The sequence below is a fragment of the Anomaloglossus baeobatrachus genome, chromosome 3 (assembly GCF_048569485.1).
Source record: "Anomaloglossus baeobatrachus isolate aAnoBae1 chromosome 3, aAnoBae1.hap1, whole genome shotgun sequence".
In the NCBI taxonomy this organism is placed as follows: Eukaryota; Metazoa; Chordata; class Amphibia; order Anura; family Aromobatidae; genus Anomaloglossus; species Anomaloglossus baeobatrachus.
The window spans coordinates 202559686-202587319 of NC_134355.1; the positions used below are offsets into that span (position 1 = coordinate 202559686).

The 27634-nt window shown below is 46.2% G+C and overlaps 1 protein-coding gene across 1 annotated transcript in view; it reads left to right on the forward strand.

Moving 5' to 3' along the window:
- The window catches only part of LOC142296283 (dihydroxyacetone phosphate acyltransferase-like), a 318344-nt gene that overhangs the window by 79099 nt on the left and 211611 nt on the right, over positions 1 to 27634 (forward strand). Inside the window, 1 exon segment of the mRNA XM_075339690.1 lies at positions 7691 to 7788. Within this exon segment, the coding sequence (XP_075195805.1) occupies positions 7691 to 7788 (98 nt within the window).

Consider the following 27634-nt stretch of genomic DNA (forward strand, 5'->3'; position numbering starts at 1 on the left):
GTTCTCTTAAGCATTCTAATAAGGGTCATATCTTTTGTTAATTTTCTTTCGAAATAACCATATAAGGGGCTTGATGACACCATTCATTTTAAAATGAACCTGTCAGGTGCAATATGGACCCAGAACCACGAGCAGTTCTGGGTGCATATTGCAAATCTCTGCCTAACCGTCCCTGTATCTAGTAGCATAGATAAGTTTTCTATAGATCTCTTTATTTCTAGAGATCCTTTATAATATGCTAATGAGCGCACAGACTAGTCATGAGGGCATTAGTTCCTGCGCTCATGCCGACCTCTTAGCCTAAAACACACAGCATGAAATCTGTGCGAGTGGAACTGCGGCAAAACATCGCATTCCACTCAGACCAACATTAGCGTGTGTGTCAGCACCCATGAGCCGATTTATTTTCTCGGACCCAATCGAACCGAGAAAACAATCGCAGCATGCTCTTTCTTTCTCTCACATCCATTCAAGTCTATGGGCAAGAGAAAGATCACACTGCACTCAATGGAGTACCGCGGGTGCAGTGCGAGAATGGCAATAGCCGCTACAGGAGGAGAGAGGAGATAAATCCCTACCTCCCCTCCGCAGCACTGGCCCACCCCTCCTCAGCACTGCCCGCCCCTCCTGAGTGCCGGCCCGTCCCCCACAGCTGAGGTCGATCGCATGATCGGACCTCAGTCGCAGTGACACTCGCATGACACTCTGCTCCCGCTTTGCTGCCAGCTGAGAGCCGAGTGTCATGCGAGGATCGCATTAGTCCCCATGTGGCCCCGGCCTTGGGATGTTAGTGTGCCCACAGGGCTTGCTAACATGCTATTCAATGCCCCTTACCTAAATTCATTAGTGGTGACCTGTGTCCGTTGTCACCACTTCAGAAAACCAGGCTTAGGGTCAGTGCGCATGATCAGAATGCCGCCACTTGCGGTCACGTGCACTAGACCTCTCTGAAGCTGGGACACATACACCCGGCTTCATAGTGTGCATCACTGAAAGTGCTGGGGACTTCTGTTTATGTGCACTGAGCCTATAGCCAGAGTCATCAGTGGCGACAATGTACTAGAGAAACATGCGTCACCACTGATGACGTTGGCATTGAATAGCATGTTAGCATGCCCTTGTGACTAGTCCCTGCGCTCGTTAGCATACAGTATCATATAGGATCTTTAGAAATACTTTTTCTAAAGATCTCTTTATCTATGCTACTATAGGCTGTGACTGCTAGGCAGGGCTCAGCAATATGCACCCAGAGCTGCTTGTGGTTGTGGGTGCATATTGCACCTAACAGGTTCCCTTTAAACGTCTATAGTTCGAAAACTATGAACACATAATCCTAATTATGTTAGTTAAATTAGGGGAAAAAAACATAAACTCTGTATTTGGTTTTGGATTTTGTTTTTATGCCGTTCATTGTATGGTAAAATGATCTAACAACATGCTTTCCAGATCAGCATAACTGCAGTAAAGCAAATCTTTTTATTGCATTTTCTTAGAAAGGGCAAGTGACTGGAAAAGAACAAATCTGGCATTTAATGTTTTTGCTTCTTATGTACTGGTAAATTTATTTATTTATTTATTTTATACATTTGAAGTTTACAGATGCGTTAATACCAATTTTTTTTTTTTTATTTCAGTAGTTGTAATGAGGAAAAGTAGGAGATTCACATTTTTATAATTTTTTTTTTTCTGTTTTTTTAAAGTTGTTTTTTCCCCTTATTCTTTTAGTCCCTTAGGGATTTTGAAATCTTGATTATTCACTTGTTCTAAATGCTGCAATACAACAGTATAGTATTGAAGTATATAGAGAAAATTACATCGTCTTATGAAAGTCACCTACTACCTGGACCTCTCAGGAGGACCAGGATGGAGGCCATGGGGCCTTCAGTAGGCCTGCAGCAGCCATTACATCCCTCAATCGCATGCACCGGTAAACAGTCCATGTAACCCCTTATTGACGTAACGGTACGTCCTCAGTGTAAGCCCGCATCTTTCCCAGCACATTTTGACTGATCTGATCAGCTGACATGGGCCTCTAACAGGCTCGGGTGGATCGTAGATCTGCCCGCAACTGTTACGGTAACTAGTTAAATCCTGAGTGCGGCGAGAAGCACATCATTCCCTGCTCCCAATGACGGCATCGTGACGTGATTACGGGGCACTGATGGGTTGTCATGACACCAGGGGTTCGCTGAGGACCCCTGCGTCTGTCATGACGAACTTGCTGTGAACACCGATTGCGTGTCAGCGTTCATATGAAGTTATTACTTTTGCTGTGCAGAGCAGTGCTAATGCACAAGAGATTGGAAAAGTGCAGCTTCAAGTCCTATAAGAGGACTAGTAAAAACAATACAAAAAGTTGGGAAAAAAAGTTTTTTTAAAAAAAAGATATAAAAAAACCCCACACAATAGTTCAAATCACACCCCTTTTGCCCCATTGAAAATAAAACAATAAAAAAGTACACATTTGGCATCGTTGCATTCAGAAACGTCGATCTATCAAAATATAAAGTATATTAATCCGATCGGTAAAGGGAGTAATGAGGGAAAAAAACAGCAGAATTAGTTTTTGGGTTGTCGATACATTGCAATAAAATGTAATACGAGGCGATGAAAACATCATATCTACACCAAAATGGTATAATTAAAACCATCAGATCAAGACGCAAAAAATAAGCCATAACTGAGCCACAAATTCTAAAAACTGAGAGCGCTACTGTTTTTAGAAAATGTCGCCAAAAGTGCCATATTTTTATTTATTTATTTTTTTTTTTTTTTACAAATTTCTGAAATTTTCTTCACTACTTAAATAAAAAAACATACGTGTTTGATATGTACAAACTCCTACTGACCTGGGGATTTACATTGCCAGGTGAGTTTCACCATATAATGACCACAGTAAATAAAAAACACAAAAAAAAATTGTGTAATTGAGCTTTGCAATTTCAACACATTTTTATTTTTTTCCCATTTTCCAGTTCACTGTGTTGCAGAATTAGTGGTGTGAGTCAAAAGTACAACTTGTCCCACAAATAAGAAGCCTTCATATGGCTATATTAATTAAAAGACATAAAAAATGATGGCTCTTTGAAAAAGAGGAGGTATAAACGAAAGTGCAAACACGGAAAATAATGGTGAGAAGAGGTTAAATATCTCTATTAGAGATTTACTATGGCATTTAAATAGAGACCAAGTAGTGATTGGAGCTAGCTTTGGTCACTGATGCTGTAGGCAGAGGCTGGCTGTGTAACACAATCGGCATCTCTAAAGCCCGCTACACACGCTTCAATATATCTCACAATCCGTCGTTGGGGTCAAGTTGTAAGTGACGCACATCCGGCATCGTTTGTGAGGTATCTGCGTGTGACAGCTACATGCGATCAGGATTGAACGCAAAACCGTTGATCGCAAACACATCGTATCATTCTCTAGAATTGAGCGTTTTGTTGCACGAACCTAGTCAATTGTAACGTGTGACATCCCTCATACGATTTTGTTGTCTGATGCTATGTGCGCAGGTGTGCGCTCTGCACCGCAGCTTAAAAAAGGTCTGCTTCAGAGCGCAGCTGAAAAGCTGCGTTCTGAAGCGCCTCACAATGTCTGTCATGCACTAATCTCTGTCAGTCCGTCACTATCTCTGTCCCTCACTCTCAGTCCATGTCAGTCTATCCCCCTCTCTCATATACTCACCGATCCCCGATCCCTGGCGCTGCACGGCATTCACACTGCTCCGGCGGCTTTTACTGTTTTGAAAAAGCCGGCCGCCCATTAAACAATTTCGTATTCCCTGCTTTCCCCGCCCACCAGCGCCTATGATTGGTTACAGTGAGACACGCCCCCACTCTGAGTGACAGGTGTCACACTGCACCCAATCACAGCAGCCGGTGGGCGTGTCTATACTGTGTAGTGAAATAAATAATTCAATAATTAAAAAAAACGGCGTGCGGTTCCCCCCATTTTTAAAACCAGCCAGATAAAGCCATACGACTGAAGGCTGGTATTCTCAGGATGGGGAGCTCCACGTTATGGGGAGCCCCCCACCCTAACAATATCAGCCAACAGCCGCCCAGAATTGCCGCATACATTATATGCGACAGTTCTGGGACTGTACCCGGCTCTTCCCGATTTACCCTGGTGCGTTGGCAAATCGGGGTAATAAGGAGTTATTGGCAGCCCATAGCTGCCAATAAGTCCTAGATTAATCATGTCAGGCGTCTATGAGACACCCTCCATGATTAATCTGTAAGTTACAGTAAATAAACACACACCCGAAAAAATCCTTTATTAGAAATAAAAACACACACACATTCCCTGGTTCACCACTTTAATCAGCCCCAAAAAGCCCTCCTTGTCCGGCGTAATCCAGGATGATCCAGCGTCGCTTCCACCGCAGCTGCATGGAGGTGACCGGAGCCGCAGCAGACACAGCCGCTCCGGTCACCTCCATGCAGCAAATGAAGACAGCCATGCGATCAGCTGCTGTCACTGAGGTTACCCGCAGCCACCGGTGGATGCAGCGGTGGCCGCGGGTAACCTCAGTGACAGCAGCTGATCGCGCGGCTGTGTTCATTTGCTGTGTGGAGGTGACCGGAGCGGCTGTGTGTGCTGCAGCTCCGGTCACCTCCATGCAGCAGCGCTGGATGCGACGCTGGATCATCCTGGATTACGCCGGACAAGGAGGGCTTTTTGGGGCTGATTAAAGTGGTGAACCAGGGTATATGTGTGTGTTTTTATTTCTAATAAAGGATTTTTTTCTGGTGTGTGTGTTTATTTACTGTAACTTACAGATTAATCATGGAGGGTGTCTCATAGACGCCTGACATGATTAATCTAGGACTTATTGGCAGCTATGGGCTGCCAATAACTCCTTATTACCCCGATTTGCCAACGCACCAGGGTAAATCGGGAAGAGCCGGGTACAGTCCCAGAACTGTCGCATCTAATGTATGCGGCAATTCTGGGCGGCTGTTGGCTGATATTGTTAGGGTGGGGGGCTCCCCATAACGTGGAGCTCCCCATCCTGAGAATACCAGCCTTCAACCGTATGGCTTTATCTGGCTGGTTTTAAAAATGGGGGGAACCGCACGCCGTTTTTTTTAATTATTTAATTATTTATTTCACTACACAGTATAGACACGCCCACCGGCTGCTGTGATTGGGTGCAGTGTGACACCTGTCACTCAGAGTGGGGGCGTGTCTCACTGTAACCAATCATAGGCGCTGGTGGGCGGGGAAAGCAGGGAATACGAAATTGTTTAATGGGCGGCCGGCTTTTTCAAAACAGTAAAAGCCGCCGGAGCAGTGTGAATGCCGTGCAGCGCCGGGGATCGGGGATCGGTGAGTATGAGAGAGGGCTGCTAACTTCAGTTACTCAGGAGATTAGCGGTCACCGGTGAGTCTTCACTGGTGACCGCTAATCAGGACGCGACACAGACACAGCCGCAGCATCACAATGAAGTCGGGTGAAGTTCACCCGAGTTCATTCTGACAGTGCGGCTCTGTCTGTGTCTGCTGTCATCTGCCATTCAGCTCTGCTACATGGCTGTCTGTGTCTGCTGTTAGCGGCCATGTAGCAGAGCTGAATGGCAGATGACATAGTAAAAACGCATCCCACATTACACACGCTTGGCAAGTCAATAAATAAAAAAAAAAAAAAGGTGCTCAATGCATACGTCACAGAACACATGATCTAAAGGATCGCACACAAAATTGACCAATTTAACATAGACTACTAACGCACGTGTGACAGCAAATGAACGACCAACGTGAAATCTCATAGATCCCGTATGCAACCTGGGCGTGTCACATCGCAAATGCGATTGTACAACTAATTGCAACGTGTAAAGTGGGCTTAAGATATTGTGTGGACTCAGCACCTAATCCTGCACCATATATCTTCACCTATCTTAAGATGTACAGTTATGTCCTACTTTGGGAAAGGGTTACAATTGCAATTCATATATCTAGCTTAAACCCCATTTGAATACCATACCGACTTTATTAAAATGGTGAGAGTGGCATAAAATGACAAAAAGTTGCAATTTGTTTCATTTCGAACACAAAACGTACAAGTCTCAATAATTGGCCTAAGTCTCTGTCCACATGTTGCTTTTTTATGTGCAGATTTTCTTGATTTATGTGCATGTGTTGGCAGGAAAAATGCAGCAGAAAAAAACACGCATTTTTTATCACGTTTGATATTTTTTTCCATTTTTTTTTTTTAGTCATGGCGATCGCAGGGATTCAGGCTCTGTACCCCCCGTGATCACCGCCGGATCACCGGCTGATGATATGCCAGGACCTGGCTCTCACTGAGCAATGTGGTGCCTGCGCCGCTTCCGATAGTTTAACCCTCTGAATACTGTGATGAATGTGATCGCAGGATTCAGAAGGTAGGGAGAGGGATGATCACTTACTATGACGACCACGGTTACTGAGCTATGGAAAGCCTCACACACCATGCTGTATGACATATAATCCCCCATAGTGATAAAGCATTGCAGTGGATTATAGAAAGACAGAAGAAAAGCAGAAAGAATTGGCATGCTGCTTTTTTTTTTTTTTCTTTTCTTTCATGTGCACAGCAAGTCAGGATTCTCATAGACTTTGCTGGGATGCTTTTTTTCTCTGCATTATTGATTAAAAGCAGCAAGGAAATCGCATGAAAAAAGCAACGCGTGCATATTTGATAGATTTCCATGCAACAAAATGAGTTGTAACAAGGAAGGCTCAGTGTTTTATTTGATTAGTAGAATTAATCTTTCACAGCTTCTGCAATGTGAATATCCCCAAGAGACAATCATTAACATTCTGTTTTCACACAAATAACTCATACACCTCAGTTAATTGTCTCCTTATGCTATGTAAAACCAATGTATTGTGTGATGAACTGGATTTAACCAACTGATTCAAGAAAATGAAGAGAATATGTCAGCACTTGAATACTGTCCCGTAAAATAATAATTCTTTTCCACCCTGGGTTCCGCCTTATCTCTGTTATTCCTCTTGGAAGTGTATGAATGAAGTGACAAACAGGCATTAATGCCCTTGTCACTAGAATGTGTTTGTATACGGAGGCATTGTCAACTTTGATTAGACTGCCTCTGAATTTTCATCGACACCTCATTGACAAAGACTAAAATAACAGATTATAATAGATTATGAAGAAGAAAAATCGTCACATCCAGAATAAAATGTATTCTTGCTTTATTTCCACATAGAATTAAAAAAAGTCCATCCAAAAAATGAAGACCTGATGCGTTTCTGACGCAGAAGAGCGTCCTTAATCATAGGCTTCTGTTCTGTACCTTCTGTTCTGTACTTTCTGTTTTGTACCTTCTGTTTTATAATAGATTATGTGTTAAATAAATTTTGATAGGAATAGTTATTAAAGAAGTATTCCCATCTCAGACATTTATAAAACATCACAATACGCCATAAATGTCTGATAGATGCAGTTCCCACTCATATCTCAATATTAGAGCTATTGTTTCAAACAACCTCTCCATTCATAGTGACAAAAGTGTCCTATTTTGAAATGGGTGCGACACCTAGAGATTGGTTTCCTTACCAGTCAGACATGTATGGCACATTCTAGAGCCATGCCATAAGTGTCTAAGATTGGAATGCCCATTGAAGTAATAGGATCACTAGCACTTATCGGACAAAAAATGTGAAACTTTGTAAATAGTAGAATATATATTGTTTTTTTACAGAATGGATATGCACCAATTGAGTTTTTCATTGAAGGTCAGAGGAGCAGAACAGGCAAGACCTTACACCCAAGGCTTGGTATGTACAGCTGACCACTGATGTTCTACATATTTTCATAATTAAAGCTCATACAAGAAAACACTTGAGCCCAGATTTTGTACGCCAATCTTAATGAGATGTATGTAAGAATAAGATGCACCAAATTAATTAGAAGGCACACACCACTTAATGAATTTATCTGACTGAAACAACATATCTGGCCTAAGAAACGCCGGCACTATTGATGAATTTAATGAGCGGGCTTTACCATATTTTGTCCCGCCTGGCTCCTCCCTAGCACCTCATTTTGGTGCCGATTCCTTAATTCCTTTGTGACCACCAATTTGACTTAAAACTGACCTGAGATATAAGTGAATAGCATCCACAGATGGCTAAAAATGTAGCAGCTGTCGGCTGTCCACTATATCCAACAACCTGCTGCATCAGCCAAAACCGGTGATGGCACCATGGCTGCTAACCCCGTAGATGCTGTCGTCAATAGTGACTACGACTTCTAGATCGTTAACAGTGTGGGGGCCCCTCTTTAACCCTATCAGCATCTTGAAGTCATGATTCTTTGGCTCTGAGGGTTGTCATCGCAATACATGGCCGAATAATGGCCATAGAGTCTGCCAGCTATAGTGACCTGTTTAAAATTCGGCAACACTTACGAGGTAGAATCAACATTTTTCTTTCCTATCAGGTCACTTAGCATTCATTTCTGAAAAGCAGCTAAAAGGTTAAGAAAATACTCGAAAGCAGTTTGAAATATGTTGAGGGGTGCCGTTTTTTTATAGTATGTTGTTTGAATTTTTAACTATTACATAGGTCCCCAAAACACTACATATCTTAGTTGGTATTTTAATACATGTAAAATCAATGTAATGTATTTAATAAGCAACTCATGGTTTTGTTTCTATAACATTCAGCATGCGGTATAAATGACGTGAGAGGAAAGAAAAAGGTATATACTCTGTTAATGGCATACCGTTTTATATATGTATACTGTATATGGCTGTGTTATGTATCACATAAATCACAATTCACAATCACCGAAGCATCCTTCTCTGTGTAGATAAATTATCCAGATTGTATCTGAGTTTCTGGAGGAGCAAACTGTTATGGTGAAGTAATTGCCCCTAAAGCAGAATGGACATCCTCATGCCAATGACATCTCATGCCAGAAATGGAACGGCCATATTTTCCCTCCCATATGTAGAATAATTAACTTTATGTAACAGTGTGTCCCTCCCTTGCCTATGTGTCTGAACTTTAATGTAATCAGGCCGTGGTCAACATCTAGTGGGCGACTGTATCTTTGTTCTTCTCTGCATGGGACTCAAGTAATACCAGCCTGTAGTTCCTGGAATCCTTTCCAAATAAAGTCACATACTAAAAAGTCGGTGTTAACCCTTTCCCATCCAGTGGGTGGATCTAAGGAGAGGGGGAAGAATCAATCACATGTTTTGGAGTTAGTTGATGCTTTGTTGGGGAAAGGCGAGGATTTATGCTGAGGGCAGGTCCTGGTGCCTGTGTATGGACTATGGGACATTGAAGATCAGCTGCTACGTGGGATTGTGTTGTCTCAGCCATGCTATCGGATTTAAGGAACACATCTAAGGACTGTTGTTGCATTTTGTTTGGCATCGGATTGCTGTGTGGCACCCCGGATCTGTTTTCTTTGTGTAGACTCATTGTGGACTCTAAAGAACCATTTGAATATTGGATGTTTTATGCTCCCTGCCTCAATAAAACTTGTTGGATTGTTCATCGACCTGGTTTCCCTGCCTGCTCTGTAGCATACCCCGTCACACTTTACAAACAATCTATGGAGAGATTTGTGTTTGGGAAACCTAATTTCTTCTCTTGCTGCAAGTGCAATGATTTTAAGGCTTAGGAAATCACGGAAACTTGAATAGGTGTATCTAGGATGGTGGAAGTATGCTTGTAAATATGGGCATCATACCATTCCAACATAAGGTTCCTATGGGAAAATATGACATAATTTAGAATCTTGTCTTTGCACCATCCTATCCGTGCATACAGTTAAGGCCCTGTCACACACAGAGATAAATCTGCAGCAGATCTGTGGTTGCAGTGAAATTGTGGACAATCAGTGCCAGGTTTGTGGCTGTGTACAGATGGAACAATATGTCCATGATTTCACTGCAACCACAGATCTGCCAATGATTTCGGACTTCAGTATAAAAACAGAAGCGAGTCCTTAATCATAAGTATCCCATGTATACCACAGAGCTACTAAAATAGACTGACTTGTTAGATGGACACAAGGGAGGGGCAGGCCGTACTTAATTACATGCACCTACAGGTGAGTGCTGCACGGCATACAAAATCACAAACAGCAGTATGACCAAGTGATATACTAGGTTTACAAAAATATATATATATAATATATACACGTCAATCTGGATATGTGCATCCAATGTTGGAAGAGCTAATCTGATAAAAAATAATATTGGTGGATAAAGAAGAATAAAATAAAAATATATAATAAAACACCTAAATATAGGCATATATGCATATAGGGAAAAAAAAAATATATATATATCTATATATATAATTGCCTTATTCTGTCTGTCTGTCTGTCTGTCTTGCTCCAAAATTGTGTCCTTACCGTGACATGTCCTTACGGTGACAAACAGCGGATTGGCCGCTGGGCTCGCCATGGCCCTGCCCCCCGCACGGATTGGCCGCTCGCCTCGCCTCGGCTCCTCCCCTCCGCACGGATTGGCCGCTCGCCTTGCCTCGCATCGGGTCCGCCCCCCCCCCGCACGGATTGGCCATGTCCTTACGGTGACAAACAGCGGATTGGCCGCTGTGCTCGCCATGGCCCTACCCCCCCGCACGGATTGGCCGCTCGGCTTCACGGATTCGCCATGGCCCCGCTCCCCTGCACGGATTGACTGCTCGGCCTCACGGATTGGCCGCTCGCCTCGGCTCCTCCCCCCGCACGGATTGGCCGCTCTCCTCGGCTCCGCCCCCCCGCACGGATTGGCCGCTCACCCCGAGGTGAGCGCATCAAGGTCCTGCAGCGGCGGAACACACACACACGCACACACGTAAGAACAGACACACACATATACACACACACATCCACATCAGATCACACTCACTCTCACACACACCTCACACACACATCAGATCGCATCCACACACTCACAACATCCCGTGATATCGCTTGCTTCTTGGCGGCGATACTGTGCAGTGACCTTCCAGGACCTGCCGGAGGATCACATGGCCGGAAGCATGTGGTATCTCCGGATGTTGTGATTGTGTGAGCGCGTATGTGCGATATCGTCAGTGTGTGTGTGTGAGTGTGTTCTGATGTGTGAGTGTGTGTGTGTGAGTGTATGCGATCGGATCTGTGAGTGTCGGCAGAGGAGCACGGCGTGCAGCACAGCTGCTGGGACCGCCCACCGGTGGGCACAGGGAAAAGTGGGGTGTGTGTGTGTGATTGTATGCGATCAGATGTGTGTGTATTTACTGTCTGATGTGTGACTGTGGAGCACGATGGGGGGGTGCGCAGCATGGGGGATGGAGCACGATGGGGGGTGCGCAGCATGGGGGATGGAGCACGATGGGGAGTGCGCAGCATGGGGGATGGAGCACGATGGGGACTGCGCAGCATGGGGGATAGAGCACGATGGGGGGTGCCCAGCATGGGGGATGGAGCACGATTGGGAGTGTGCAGCATGGGGGATGGAGCATGATGGGGGTGCGCAGCATGGGGGATGGAGCACGATGGGGAGTGCGCAGCATGGGGGATGGAGCACGTTTGGGAGTGCGCAGCATGGGGGATGGAGCACGATGGGGAATGCGCAGCATGGGGGATGGAGCACAATGGGGAGTGCGCAGCATGGGGGATGGAGCACGATGGGGGGGTGCGCAGCATGGGGGATGGAGCACGATGGGGGGTGCGCAGCATGGGAGATGGAGCACGATGGGGGGTGCACACCTCCCCCCAAAACACACACACACACAAACACTGCCACACACGCACTGCACAACACACCACACACACACTGGGAACCACAAACACTGCCCTACACAGACACCCACACACACAGACAATGCCGCACACACACAACACCCAACACACAAACACCGCGGCACACGCAAATATACGCACATACCGCACAACACACACATTGCACAAAACATACCTCCCCCCAAAACACACACACACACACCCCACACCCACACAAACCGCGCAACACACACACACAACGATACAGACACACAGCGCTCCACAAATAACGAGACACAACGCAACACACAAACAACACCGCTTTCACCCCCCACCACACCCAGACAACACCCAGAACATGTACAGCCCCTACACAAACACTTGGTAACTACAGACAACAACATCTATATATATATATATATATATATATATGTATATATATATATATATATATATATATAACAAATGTCATACATTAACTACACAATACGTAAATTCTAGAATACCCGATGCGTAGAATCGGGCCACCTTCTAGTGTATGTATGTGTATATATATATATATATATATATATATATATATATATATAAAATAAATATATGGATTTGGATTATCAATATGCAAAAATCAAGGGATCAAACATTACCACAAATATCACTGGCAGATGAACATGAAAGTTTTAAAGTTACCCTGATTTTTCTCTAAAAAATATAACGTAAATCAGAGCGGTAATTAAAGCCGCCAGGATATCTTGAATCTAGTCTCAGGATCCATTTGGCCTTCGATAATAAGAGAGCCTGGAACCAGTCCCCCTCGCGGGAGTGTCTGGGGACCGACTCTACACCTGTGATTATCAAAGATGAAAAGTCCGCTGAGTGACATTCAATATAATGCCTGGTTAGACCAAATAAAGAACGTTTCTTAACTAATGCCACATAATTCAAAGAGGTTTTGTCCTGAACTGCTGGCGGTATCCGAACATGCTCTGAAATTCTGGCTCTGAGTGCTCTGGATGTGCAGCCTACGTAGTTTTTACCGCATAATGTGCATGTGGCTACATAAACCACATGCGTGGAAGCACAATTAATGAATGAATGGATGTTAATATACTCCCCATTACTGCTCAAAAAGGATTTATTGTTGCGCATAAATCGACAAAGGCCACAGCGACTGGACCCACACCTGTAAGAGCCGGTGACACTGAGCCAGGTTTTATTGGATTTTTTAGATTTTTTTAGAAGAAAACCTACTAGGAGCCACTAAATTACCAATAGTACAAGCCTTTCTAGCCACTATATTTATTCCTGGATGGAGGACTGTATTTAAGACAACATCCTGGCATAACAGGGGAATAAACCGCTGAATGATCCGCTTAATCTGAAAAAAGTCGGTACTAAATGGAGTAGAAAAAGTGACCCAATTTTTAGCAGTAGCCGTAGCAGAGCGATCCTTTAATAAATCAGATCTGGTCCTATTAGCAGCAATAGAAGTAGCCCTATTCAAAACACGATCAGAATATCCTCTCTTGCTAAGTCTATGCCTGATGCGGGCAGCTTCATCACTATAAGACACCTCCGATGAACATGACCGTTTTGCTCGCAGGAATTCACCCACAGGTAAGTTGTATAAAGTGTGGGGCATATGGCAGCTACTAGCATGGAGGGAGGTGTTTCCACAAATGGGCTTCCTATACAAAGTAGATTGAATGGTACCAGTCAAAGAATCTCCAGACAGCAAGATGTTCAAAAAGGGAGCCAATTACATATATAAATTCATAGTAAATCTCAAATTGAGAGAATTTCCATTGAAGTAAGTTGAAGTAAGTATTGAGAGCCTCCATGGCCTGCTGGGGGGAACCATAACCATCTGCTTTGCATATCAGGATCTGGTCATCAATATACCTAGCGTACCAAAAAATTGAGTCTAAAAATGGGTTGTTACTCGCATAGATATATTGTTCCTCCCAGTAGGCCATGTAAATATTGGCTAGGGAACATGAAAAACTTGCCCCCATAGGGCATCCAACTGTCTGGAGAAAAAAAGACACTGTTAAATTGAAAAAAGTTATGGGTCAACAAAAAACCAGCGGTCATAAGAATAAATTCTTTGGAAACATCATCCAAAGGACTATACCTCTCCAAATGGAAATATAGGGCCTGAAGGGCTTCCCTGTGTGGTATGCTGGGATATAATGAAATTACATCGCTCGTTATCCAGAAAGAATTATTAGTCCACGGTATCTTCTCTAAACATTGTAACAAACTTTTGGTATCTCTGATGTGACCTGTAGTTCGTTTCATGAGAGGCTGGATATGATGATCCAGCCAATCACTCAGGTTACCAGTCAGGGATCCAGTGCTGGCTACTATGGGTCTCAGCGGGGGGGGGGAGATGCCTTTATGAACCTTCGGGAGGCCCTGGAAAATGGGACATACCGGAGAATCCACAAAAATATATTCATAGGTCTTTTTACTAAGAACCCCCCATTCAAGGCCCCGTGATAGAAGGGTATGTAGCTTGGAGGAAAAATCAGATGTGGGGTCACAAGACAGCCACCTATAGGTGGAAGTATCACTTAGAATCGCATTGATCTCCATCTCATACAACGTGCTATCCAGCACCACTACTGATCCCCCCCTTATCTGCTCCTCGAACAACAATATAGTCATTACTCTTTAACTCTTTCAGTGCCTTCCTCTCAGAAGATAATAGATTATCCTGGGTCTGGGAATCTCTAGAAAGTAAATTTCTAACTTCAGACTCAATCAGGTCCTGAAACGTATCCATAATGTGGCCCCTGGAGGCAATAATGTAAAAGGCTGGATTCTTGGTGACAAAAGGAGGGGGGACAGGAGTGCTCATGCAGGTGTCACTTAATTCATATAAATGTGTAACCGCAACTTGCTCTTTCAAGCTCAAGAATAAGGGAACCCGAGTGGAGTCAGTTATCATAGGATCCGATAAATCCTGTTCAGCAATATCAGTATCTTCAATACCTGAAAAATGTCTCTTAACGGTGAGATTTCTAACAAACTTGTTTACATCCCTCAGAGTTTGGAAAAGGTCAGGCCTATTACTAGGGGCAAAATTGAGGCCTTTTTGCAAGACATCAATTTGAGCTGGACTTAGAATACACGTGGACAGGTTGAGTACTGGAATCTCTAAAGAACCCTGATGTGTCGGTTTCTCCAGTACCTGCGTTTCTTGGGGCGGAGAAAATATCTCCCTTCCCCCCCGCTTGTGTTTTCTGCCAGCTCTTCGTGACCTATGCCTCTCCCTGGTAAGTTTTTTGAGGGACGTGGGGCATGAGTCCCCCTACTAGAATCATATGAGCTAATACTACCGTCCGCAGCCAGAATTTCAGAGCATGTTCGGATACCGCCAGCAGCTCAGGACAAAACCTCTTTGAATTATGTGGCATTAGTTAAGAAACGTTCTTTATCTGGTCTAACCAGGCATTCTATTGAATGTCACTCAGCGGACTTTTCATCTTTGATAATCACAGTTGTAGAGTCGGTCCCCAGACCCCCCCGCGGGGGGACTGGTTCCAGGCTCTCTTGTTATCGGAGGCCAAATGGATCCTGAGACTAGATTCAAGATATCCTGGCGGCTTTAATTATCGCTCTGATTTATGTTATATTTTTTAGAGAAAAATCTGGGTAACTTTAAAACCTTTCATGTTCATCTGCCAGTGATATTTGTGGTAATGTTTGATCCCTTTTATATATTTCTTTTTGGTGGATTTGTTATTGAAGATTGTCTATAGTCATTTAATTGTCGTATTTTGGACATGCTGCTCATACTTTATATATTTGGATCTTTTATTATTTTTCATATCGTATGTGCTTACATGGTTGGATACATATGTATTTTTGATTGTATCCTTACATTTGTCGGGTATTCCTTCCTGTTGGATGAGCTACTCTTTATAAATTTTTGGGATGAATTTTGGATTTTTGCATATTGATAATCCAAATCCATATATATATATATATATATATATATATATATATATATATATATATATATATATATATAAAATATGGATTTGGATTATCAATATGCAAAAATCCAAAAAGAAAAAAGAATAAAATAAAAATATGTAATAAAACACCTAAATATAGGCGTATATGCATATAGGAAAAAAAAATATTGTTATATATATATATATAATATTTTTTTTCCTATATGCATATATGCCTATATTTAGGTGTTTTATTACATATTTTTATTTTATTCTTTTTTATCCACCAATATTATTTTCTATCAGATTAGCTCTTCCGACATTGGATGCACATATCCAGATTGACGTGTGTATGTATAATTATTATATATAATAATATATATATATATATATATTTTTTGTAAACCTAGTATATCACTTGGTCATACTGCTGTTTGTGATTTTGTATGCTGTGCAGCACTCACCTTTAGGTGCATGTAATTAAGTACGGCCTGCCCCTCCCTTGTGTCCATCTAACAAGTCAGTCTATTTTAGTAGCTCTGTGGTATACATAGCATACTTATGATTAAAGGGGTGGTTCACCCATTTTTTTTATTTTCTGTAGGAGTTATACTTACCTTTCTAGGCGTCTTCTCCATTGGCTTGTGTTTCCAGTTCTGGCACTGAGCGGCGCTATGCTGCACGCTCAGTGCCGGTCACATGACCTCCTGGAGCTGTGGCCGCCGGCATCCTCTGACGTCCCGGCATTTCCGGGCTCTCAAACTGGACGGGTACGTCACAGGATGCCGGCGCCATTCAGATTGAGTGACAGGGCTGTGGGCGGTAACTACCGCACGTCACAGCTCAGCATCGAGGGGAGGATCCGGAGGACGTCAGTGTGGAGCCGGCTAATGGTGAGGCACGGGGCGCCAGTGTGCAGTACAGGGGGGGGTTCTTCAGCTGAATCCCCCCCTGCACGTAAGTATGTGATCACACTGTCCACCCGCCCGCTCTGCTGCGATGTCAGGAGAGCGTCCGGTGTCGGGCAGTGTGATCGTGTGCTCCTCCCAGCAGCAAGACACTGACAGGCATGTCACCGCTGTGCTCTGCCATCTGTCCTGCTGCATGGGACCAACTGTCTGCACTCTGTCACCTGCACCACAAGTCACAGAGTGGAGACAGTTGGTGACAGAGCACCTCTGCCCCCCCTCCCCCGTTCTTTCCCCACTCTCTTCTCCCCCCCCCCCCTCTCTCTTTTCTCCCCCCCTCTCTTTTCTCCCCCCCCTCTCTCTTTCTCCCCCTCTCTTCCTTCTCCCCCTCTCTTCTCCCCCCTCTCTTCTCCCCCCCTCTCTCTTCTCCCCCCTCTCTTCTCCCCCCTCTCTCTCTTCTCCCCCTCTCTCTCTCTCCCCCCCTCTCTCTCTTCTCCCCCCCTCTCTCTCTTCCCCCCCTCTCTCTTTTCTCCCCCCCTCTCTCTTTTCTCCCCCCCTCTCTCTTTTCTCCCCCTCTCTCTTTTCTCCCCCCTCTCTCTCTCCCCCCTCTCTCTTTTCTCCCCCCCCTCTCTTCTCCCCCCTCTCTCTCTTCTCCCCCCTCTCTCTCTTTTCCCCCCTCTCTTTTCTCCCCCCTCTCTTTTCTCCCCCCCCTCTCTTTTCTCCCCCTCTCTTTTCTCCCCCTCTCTTTTCTCCCCCTCTCTTTTCTCCCCCCCTCTCTTTTCTCCCCCTCTCTCTCTTCTCCCCTCCTCTCTCTCTTCTCCCCCCTCTCTCTCTTCTCCCCCCCTCTCTCTCTTCTCCCCCCCTCTCTCTCTCTCCCCCCCTCTCTCTCTTCTCCCCCCTCTCTCTCTTCTCCCTCCCCTTCTCTCTTCTTCCCCCCCCTCTCTCTATATTCCCCCCTCTCTCTCTTCTCCCCCCCTCTCTCCCCCCCCCCCTCTCTCTCCCACCCCCCTCTCTCTCCCCCCCCCTCTCTCTCTTCTCCCCCCCTCTCTCTCTTCTCTCCCCTCTCTCTCTTCTCTCCCCCTCTCTCTCTTCTCTCCCCCTCTCTCTCTTCTCTCCCCCTCTCTCTCTCTTCTCCCCCCTCTCTCTCTCTTCTCCCCCCTCTTTCTCTCTTCTCCCCCCCTCTCTCTCTCTTCTCCCCCCCTCTCTCTCTCTTCTCCCCCCTTCTCTTCAACCCCCCCTTCTCTCTCTTCCCCCCCTCTCTCTATTCCCCCCTCTCTCTCTCTTCTCCCCCTCTCTCTCTTCTCCTCCCCTCTCTCTCCCCCCCCTCTCTCTCTCCCACCCCCCCTCTCTCTCCCCCCTCTCTCTCTTCTCCCCCCCTCTCTCTCTTCTCCCCCCCTCTCTCTCTTCTCTCCCCCTCTCTCTCTTCTCTCCCCCTCTCTCTCTTCTCTCCCCTCTCTCTCTCTTCTCCCCCCCTCTCTCTCTCTTCTCCCCCCCTCTTTCTCTCTTCTCCCCCCCTCTCTCTCTCTTCTCCCCCCCTCTCTCTCTCTTCTCCCCCCCTCTCTCTCTTCTCCCCCCCTCTCTCTCTTCTCCCCCCCTCTCTCTCTTCTCCCCCCCCTCTCTCTCTTCTCCCCCCCTCTCTCTCTTCTCCCCCCCCTCTCTCTCTTCTCCCCCCCCTCTCTCTTCTCCCCCCCCCCTCTCTCTTCTCCCCCCCTCTCTCTCTTCTCTCCCCCCTCTCTCTCTTCTCCCCCCCTCTCTCTCTTCTCCCCCCCTCTCTCTTCTCCCCCCCTCTCTCTCTTCTCCCCCCCTCTCTCTCTTCTCCCCCCCTTCTCTCTCTCCCCCCCTTCTCTCTCTATTCCCCCCTCTCTCTCACTTCTCCCCCCCCTCTCTCTCTTCTCCCCCCCTCTCTCTCCCCCCCCTCTCTCTCTCCCCCCCTCTCTCTCTTCTCCCCCCTCTCTCTCTTCTCCCCCCCTCTCTCTCTTCTCTCCCCCTCTCTCTCTTCTCTCTCCCTCTCTCATCTCCCCCCCTCTCTCTCTCTTCTCCCCCCCTCTCTCTCTCTTCTCCCCCCTCTCTCTCTCTTCTCCCCCCCTCTCTCTCTCTTCTCCCCCCCTCTCTCTCTTCTCTCCCCCTCTCTCTCTCTTCTCCCCCCTCTCTCTCTCTTCTCCCTCCTCTCTCTCTCTTCTCCCCCCTCTCTCTCTCTTCTCCCCCCCTCTCTCTCTCTTCTCCCCCCCTCTCTCTCTCTTCTCCCCCTCTCTCTCTCTTCTCCCCCCTCTCTCTCTCTTCTCCCCCCTCTCTCTCTCTTCTCCCCCCCTCTCTCTCTCTTCTCCCCCCCTCTCTCTCTCTTCTCCCCCCTCTCTCTCTCTTCTCCCCCCTCTCTCTCTCTTCTCCCCCCTCTCTCTCTCTTCTCCCCCCCCTCTCTCTCTTCTCCCCCCTCTCTCTCTCTTCTCCCCCCCTCTCTCTCTCTTCTCCCCCCCCTCTCTCTCTCTTCTCCCCCCTCTCTCTCTCTTCTCCCCCCCCCTCTCTCTCTCTTCTCCCCCCTCTCTCTCTCTTCTCCCCCTCTCTCTCTCTTCTCCCCCCCTCTCTCTCTCTTCTCCCCCCTCTCTCTCTCTTCTCCCCCCCCTCTCTCTCTTCTCCCCCCCCTCTCTCTCTTCTCCCCCTCTCTCTCTTCCCCCCCCCTCTCCCTCTCTTCTCCCCCCCCTCTCTCTCTCTTCTCCCCCCCTCTCTCTCTCTTCTCCCCCCTCTCTCTCTCTTCTCCCCCCCTCTCTCTCTCTTCTCCCCCCCTCTCTCTCTTCTCCCCCCCTCTCTCTCTCTTCTCCACCCCTCTCTCTCTCTTCTCCCCCCTCTCTCTCTCTTCTCCCCCCTCTCTCTCTCTTCTCCCCCCTCTCTCTCTCTTCTCCCCCCTCTCTCTCTTCTCCCCCCTCTCTCTCTCTTCTCCCCCCCTCTCTCTCTTCTCCCCCCCTCTCTCTCTCTTCTCCCCCCCTCTCTCTCTCTTCTCCCTCCTCTCTCTCTCTTCTCCCCCCCTCTCTCTCTCTTCTCCCCCCCTCTCTCTCTCTTCTCCCCCCCTCTCTCTCTCTTCTCCCCCCCTCTCTCTCTCTTCTCCCCCCCTCTCTCTCTCTTCTCCCCCCCTCTCTCTCTCTTCTCCCCCCCTCTCTCTCTCTTCTCCCCCCCCTCTCTCTCTCTTCTCCCCCCCTCTCTCTCTCTCTTCTCCCCCCCTCTCTCTCTCTTCTCCCCCCCTCTCTCTCTTCTCCCCCCTCTCTCTCTTCTCCCCCCTCTCTCTCTTCTCCCCCCCTCTCTCTCTTCTCCCCCCCCTCTCTCTCTTCTCCCCCCCTCTCTCTCTTCTCCCCCCCTCTCTCTCTCTCTCTCTTCTCCCCCCCTCTCTCTCTCTCTTCTCCCCCCCTCTCTCTCTCTTCTCCCCCCCCTATCTCTCTCTTCTCCCCCCCTCTCTCTCTCTTCTCCCCCCCTCTCGCTCTCTTCTCCCCCCTATCTCTCTCTTCTCCCCCCCTCTCTCTCTTCTCCCCTCCTCTCTCTCTCTTCTCCCCCCCTCTCTCTTTCTTCTCCCCCCCTCTCTCTCTCTTCTGCCCCCCTCTCTCTCTCTTCTCCCCCCTCTCTCTCTCTTCTCCCCCCCTCTCTCTCTCTTCTCCCCCCCTCTCTCTCTCTTCTCCCCCCCTCTCTCTCTCTTCTCCCCCCCTCTCTCTCTCTTCTCCCCCCTCTCTCTCTCTTCTCCCCCCTCTCTTTCTCTTCTCCCCCCCCTCTCTCTCTTCTCCCCCCCTCTCTCTCTTCTCCCCCCCCTCTCTCTTCTCCCCCCCTCTCTCTCTTCTCCCCCCCCTCTCTCTTCTCCCCCTCTCTCTCTCTTCTCCCCCCCGCTCGCTCTCTTCTCCCCCCCCGCTCGCTCTCTTCCCCCCCCCCTCTCGCTCTCTTTTCCTCCCCCCCCCCCGCTCGCTCTTTTTCCTCGCTCTCCTGGCATGGTCAGTACAGAAATCTCTCCATCGTGGAGGGGTGAGGGGGAGTAATAAACATGGAGTCCCTACTGTGTCTGTGTATTTATTTCTAATAAAGTATTTTTCTCTGTGTGATGTCTTTTTTTTTTTTTTTAAACCCTTTGTTGGAGATTCTTAATGGCCAGGTTAAACTTGGCCTGACATTAAGAATCTCGGGCTTTATACCAGCTGGTAAAACATAGCTGGTATTAACCCCTTATTACCCAGCGTGCCACCTGCCACCAGGGCCACTGGAAGAGTTGGATACAGCGCCTGAAGATGGCGCTTCTATGAAGGCTCCATTTTCTGGGGCAGCTGTGGACTGCAATTCGCAGTGGGGGGCCCAGAAAGTTTGGGCACCCTGCACTGTGGATTCCAATCCCCAGCTGCCTAGTTGTACCTGGCTGGACTCAAAAATTTGGCGAAGCCCACATCATTTTTTTTTTTTTTTTTAAATTATTTCATGAAATTCATGAAAAAAAGGGCTTCTCTATATTTTTGGTTCCCAGCCGGGTACAACTAGGCAGCTGGGGGTTGGGGGCAGCCAGTAGCTGCCTGCTGTACCTGGCTAGCATACAAAAATATGGCGAAGCCCACGTCATTTTCTTAAAAACGTTTTCAGGGAAAAACCTTTGTAAAAAAAAAAATGCTTCCCTGCATTTCTATTGCCAGTGAAAGTAACACCAAGCAGCGGGGGCTAGCAGCCAGTAGCTGCTTTGGTTACCCTTAGCAATAGAAAATGCAGCGGGAGCCCACAAACAATGTGATTATTTTTTTTATTATTTTTAATGAATTTTTTTTAAAAAATCGGCATGGGCTTCGCCCATCGAGCACCAGAGCATTTTACTTCTCATTCATCCCAAGTAATCAGATGACTCCAGTGTCGGCCGATTACTTGTTCTGTGTCCCCCTGCATCCATCGCAGCGTGTACGGGCTGTGAGGTCAGCGGAGTGGAGACAGTGACATGCTCTGCTCTGACACATAGTGTGCTGCATGTCACTGTCTCCACTCTGGGACTTGTTGTGCAGGTGACCGGATGCTACATGTCACTAACTGTCTCCACTATGGGACTTGTTGTGCAGGTGAGAGTGTATACAGTTGGTACTATGCAGCAGAAATCACAGAGTGGGGCAGTTAGTGACATGTATCATCCGGTCACCTGCACAACAAGTCCCAGAGTGGAGACAGTGACATGCTCTGCTCTGACACATAGTGTGCTGCATGTCACTATCTTTCACCACTCTGGCACTTGTTGTGCAGGTGACCGGATGATACATGTCACTAACTGCCCCACTCTGAGACTTGTTCAGGTGAGAGTGTATACAGTTGGAACAATGCAGCAGAAGTCACAGAGTGGAGCAAGTTAGTGACATGTATCATCAGGTCACCTGCACAACAAGTCCCAGAGTGGATACAGTGACATGCAGCACAGTATGTGTCAGAGCAGAGCATGTCACCAACCCCCAGCTGCCTATTTGTACCCGGCTGGGAACCAAAAATATAGAGAAGCTCTTTTTTTTTTTTAATTATTTCATGAATTTCATGAAATAATTTAAAAAAAAAATGACGTGAGCTTCGCCTAATTTTAGTGTCCAGCCGGGTACAACTAGGCAGCTGGGGATTGGAATCCACAGTGAAGGGTGCCCAAGCTTTCTGGGCACCCCCACTGCGAATTGCAGTCCGCAGCCACCCCAGAAAATGGCGCTTTCATAGAAGTGCCATCTTCTGGAGCTGTATCCAACTCTTCCAGCTGCCCTGATGCCGGGTGGCTAGCTAGGTAATAATGGAGTTAGGGCTAGCTGTATATTATCAGCTGGCCCTAAGCCCAAAATTCATGGTGTCACGCCAATATTAGACATGGCCACCATGAATTTCTAGTAATGATAAAAAAAAAAACACAACACGCAGAAAAATATTTTTATTAGAAATAAAACACAACACAATTAGCGACTCCATCTTTATTGAAATAAACCCCCCTCCGCAGTAATCCTGGGTTAGGGTCCCGCGCCGTCCAATCAGGATCCAATATCATCTGATCGGTTTGCTGGAAGGCAAAGCGATCAGATGATGTGTCAGGTTAAAGGATGTGAATCACATGACACAGCAGCTGATTGTATAAAAGCCGATTTATACAATCAGCTGAAGCATCAGTGCAAAAAAAAAAAAAAATATACTCACGTCTGTGCTGATTACCGGTAGCTCCTGCAGCGGAGTCTGATCCTGGCCCATCACTGCAGGAGCTGCCGGTAATCAGCTGATGAAGTCCCCTGACAGCAGGATCAGCTGATAGCCGGCCGAGCGCGAAGAAGCCGGCGACACTATGATCAGCTGATGCGTCAGGTGACTGCATCAGGTGATCTACCGCCAGGTCCTGCAAGCTTCGTACGTGCCCCGGGGAGACTGCACACAGCCAGAGCGGTGGTACCGAGACAGGGGCTGGAAGCAGGCATGGCACCGGGACCCTGCAGACAGGTGAGTATGACATACACACACTCACACACACACTGTATATATACACACACACACTGTATACACACATACACTGTATATACACACACACTGTATATACGCGCACACACACTTTCTTCCCCTGGCTGTGTAGAGCTGCTGCTGTCTGTGTGATTGATGATCTCAGTGCATCCACAGGGAAGAGGCAGGGAGGAGGGTTTGGGTGGGAGCAGAGTTGGTGTATTAGACACAATGGGTGTGTTAGATAAGCCAGACACCGCCCTAGAGCCACAAAGAGTTCTGGGACTTGTAGGAACTGAACACAGGAAGTCAGAGGAGAGATTAACCCCATCAGAGCTGGAGCCAGCAATGACCGTGTGCTGCTAGTGCACAATAAAAGGTAATTTTGCTGACAAAACATAATAGATGTGTTGAGGGGCACATATTAGCAAGATTTATCAGAAAAAAAAAATCAGTTTTGGTAACTGGACAACTTCTCTAAGGACTCTCTTCTGTTTTTATATTGAAGTACGAAACGCGTTAAGCTCCCATGGATTAACATCTTTTTCGGTTTTCACGGATGGTATTTCTAATACTCTCAAATAAAGATTATGATGATTTTATTCTAAGAAGAGGTTGTGCCGGATCCTTTCCTTTCTTTTTCTACTATAAAAATTTATTGTGCAGTTTCTCCACACAGATACCTCATACAATATGTGATGGGAATTAACTGTTTGGGCGCACGGCAGGGCTTGGAAGAAAAGGAGCGCTATTTGACTGCAAAATTGACTGGAATCATTAACAGACACCATGTAGCATTTGGAAATCTGGTGTGCCTAATCAGTGGAGCTCCCCATTAGTGACCCCATTTTGGAATGTAGATCCGTCAAGAAATTTACCTGTGGTGAGCACAACCACAAAATTGTTGCGCTAACACCAAATTTTTCAAATTCACTGGGTAACAGGAGATACTGAACCATAAAATTTTTTGGGCACTTTTTAATGAGTACGCCAGTGCCCAATATGTGGTTAAAAATTACTTTTGAGGAACAATACAAAGTGAAGAAAGGAAGGAGCGCCATTTTGGAGTGCAGATTTAGTTGGAATGGTTTGCGGGTGCCATGTCACATTGGCAGAGCCCCTGAGGTGCTAGAACAGCAGAAACCCCCCACAAGTGACCACATTTTACAAACTGCACCCCTCAATAAATTCATCTAGGGGTGCATTGAGCACATTGATACCACAGGTGTGTCACAAAATGTTATACTATTGAGCCGTAAAGAAAAAACAATTCAATTTTTACCACTAAAATGTTGTTTTAACCCCTTATTTCCAATTTTCACAAGGAGAATCGGTAAAAAAAGGCCCCAAAATGTGTTATACAATTTCTCCTAGACATGGCAATACCCCACATGTGACTGTACAGTACTGTTTAGCCGCACCACAGGGCTCGGGATAGAAGGAGCGCCATTTGATTTGTGGAGCAAAAATTTTCCTCGAAGTTTTTTAGACTGATCTTGCAGAGCCCTGAAGTGCCAGAACATCCTATACGTATTCTACACCGCTCTAATGACCTTCACCTGGACATGCTGCAGTTTGTTTAGCTCCAACTGGATTTCCGTATAGATGTGTGTTGCGTGACAAAAGGAGGAAACATAGGACATTTACAGATATTATGTGCTAAGCTCGTTATCATGTGCAATTCACAATTGTGCATGTAATACATTTTGAAATATACCTCTTTGAAACCTGCTGAATCTTTTTTAATCACCCTGTATTTCCATTTACACATACTGGACCTGAGTGGTGACTTTTTTGTGCATTGAGTTGATATATATAGCTGGCACCAGCTGATGATTTTTCCAGCCTTGCTTTTGAGCTGGAGCGATCGCAGCGCCGTACATGTATGATGGTTTACGGGAATGCACCTGCCACGGCACTGTACATGTCAAAAAGGGGTTAATAATAAACTCTATAAATGGATGTGTTAATAATAAATATTCCTGTGCTGAGATATTCTTTATATATGTGTCTGTGCTATGTACTGTGTAATGGCCGTGCATGACCACGTAAAAAGATGATCGGCACATATCCTTCTAAGGCTAAGTTCACATTTCCGCTAAAATCTATCAGTCACAATCCGCTGCTCTTGTAAACAGCGGAATCCGTTTAGCGGATTCCGCTGCTCCCATAGACTTGTATGAGCAGCGGATTGTGACTGATGATGCTGCGTTGCACCCTCCGCCCGACTGATCAGTCGTGGAACGACTGACCGCCGGGCGGGGGGAACGCAGCATGTAACGTTTTTTGAGCAGCGAGATCCGTCGGATTTCGCTGCGCATGCTCTCTGGCTCCCTGCACACGTCACCAGCTTTGGTTGGTTACCCGATATTTACCCTGGTTACGGTGCAAGGAGCCAGCGCTAAGCGGTGTAGGCCCGTAACCAAGGTAAATATCGGGTAACCAAGGTAAACATCGGGTGCTTTGCTGTTACCCGATATTTAGGCTGGTTACGTGTGCAGGGAGGCCGACACTTCCCCGCTCGGCCCCGCCCCCTCCCGCACTCCGCACGTGTATGTACACACACACACCTGTCCCCAGCCATGCAGACAAGCACTGACACCCTCGTCTGGCCCCGCCCCCTGCTCGGCTCCGCCCCCTCCCGCACTTTGCATGTGCACACACACACACACATACATACATACATACATACATGCACATACACACACTCACTCACACATACACTCACCTGTCCCCAGCCATGCAGACCGCAGCACTTCTACTGACATCCTCAGCACCTGGCCCCGCCCCCCGCTCGGCTCCGCCCCCTCCCGCACTTTGCATGTGCACACACATACATACATACATACATACATACATACATGCACATACACACACTCACTCACAGATACACTCACCTGTCCCCAGCCATGCAGACCGCAGCACTTCCACTGACATCCTCAGCACCTGGCCCCGCCCCCCCGCTCGGCTCTGCCCCCGAACACCGCCCCCCGCACACAACGAATCCGACAAAGAATTCTGTTCTTTGTCATCCGTTGTACAGCGTTGAACAGCGCATCAGTCACATGCGTCAAGCGACGCATGTGACTGATACAAATCAACGGAAATGTGAACTTAGCCTAATCGGAAAGGGGAGGAAACAAAATAAGTTATACTGTAAAGACAGCTGAATCTTTCTGAGGTAGAAGAATTTTTCTGTAATTTAAAACATTGGTATTAAAAAGGCAGGGAAAGGCTTTACCTCATAGAAAGCATCAGGTGTGATCACATGCTGTAATATTTGTATAAATTCTTTATTCTTTGTGTCCTTCCCTGGCCAGGAGCTGTGCCGACAATTTTCCTACATGGTTAGACCAGCCATTAAACAGTTCATATAAGGAGCACATTTAGAAGTTTATGTCAGCACAGGAAAAAAAATCTTTAACACATCCAGTTGTGGAACTTATTTTTATTCAAAGATCTATTTATTTAACCCTTTAGTGACGGAGCTAATTTTCACCTTAATGACCAGACCAAATTTTGCACTTCTGACCAGTGTCACTTCATGAGGTTATAACTCTGGAACGCTTCAACGGATCCCGGTGATTCTGAGATTGTTTTTTCGTCACATATTGGACTTCATGTTAGTACCAAATTTAGGACAATATTTTTTGTGTTTATTTATGAAAAAAATTGAATATTGGCAAAAATTTTGAAAATTTAGCAATTTTCAACTTTTGAATTTTTATACCGTTAAACCAGAGATTTCTGTGACACAAAATAGTTAATAAATAACATTTCCCACATGTCTACTTTACATCAGCACAATTTTGGAAACAAAATTTTTTTTTGTTAGGAAGTTAGAGGGGTTCAAAGTTTATCAGCAATTTCTCATTTTTACATCAAAATTTACAAAACCAGTTTTTTAGGGACCACATCACATTTGAAGTAACTTCAATAGGCCTAGATGACAGAAAACACCCAAAAGTGACACCATTCTAAAAACTGCACCCCCCAAAGTACTCAAAACCACATTCAAGAAGTTTATTAACCCTTCAGGTGCTTCACATGAACAAAAGCAATGTGGAATGAAAAAAAGCAAAAATTAAATTTTACCTAAAAATGTTGCTCTAACCCAAATTTATTCACTTTTAGAAGAAATAACACAACAAAATGGACCCCAAAACTTGTTCCCCACTTTCTTATGAGCGCGCCGATACCCCACATGTGGTCAGAAACCTCTGTTTGGACAAATGGGAGGGCTCGGAACAGAAGGAGCAATATTTGAATTTTGGAAAGCAAATTTGGCTGAAATAGATTGCGGGCACCATGTCGCATTTGGAGGTCCTCTAAGGTACCTAAACAGCAGAAACCCCGCACAAGTGACCCCATTTTGGAAACTAGGCCCCTCAAGGAATTTATCTAGATGTTTGGTGAGTACCCAGAACCCTCAGGTGCTTCACAGAATTTTATAACGTTGAGCCATGAAAAAAAAAAATAAAATTTTACCACAAAATTGTTATTTCAACCAGGTAGCTTTTTTTTTTTACAAGAGTAAAAGGAAAAAATTCAGCATAACATTTATTGTGCAATTTCTCCTGAGT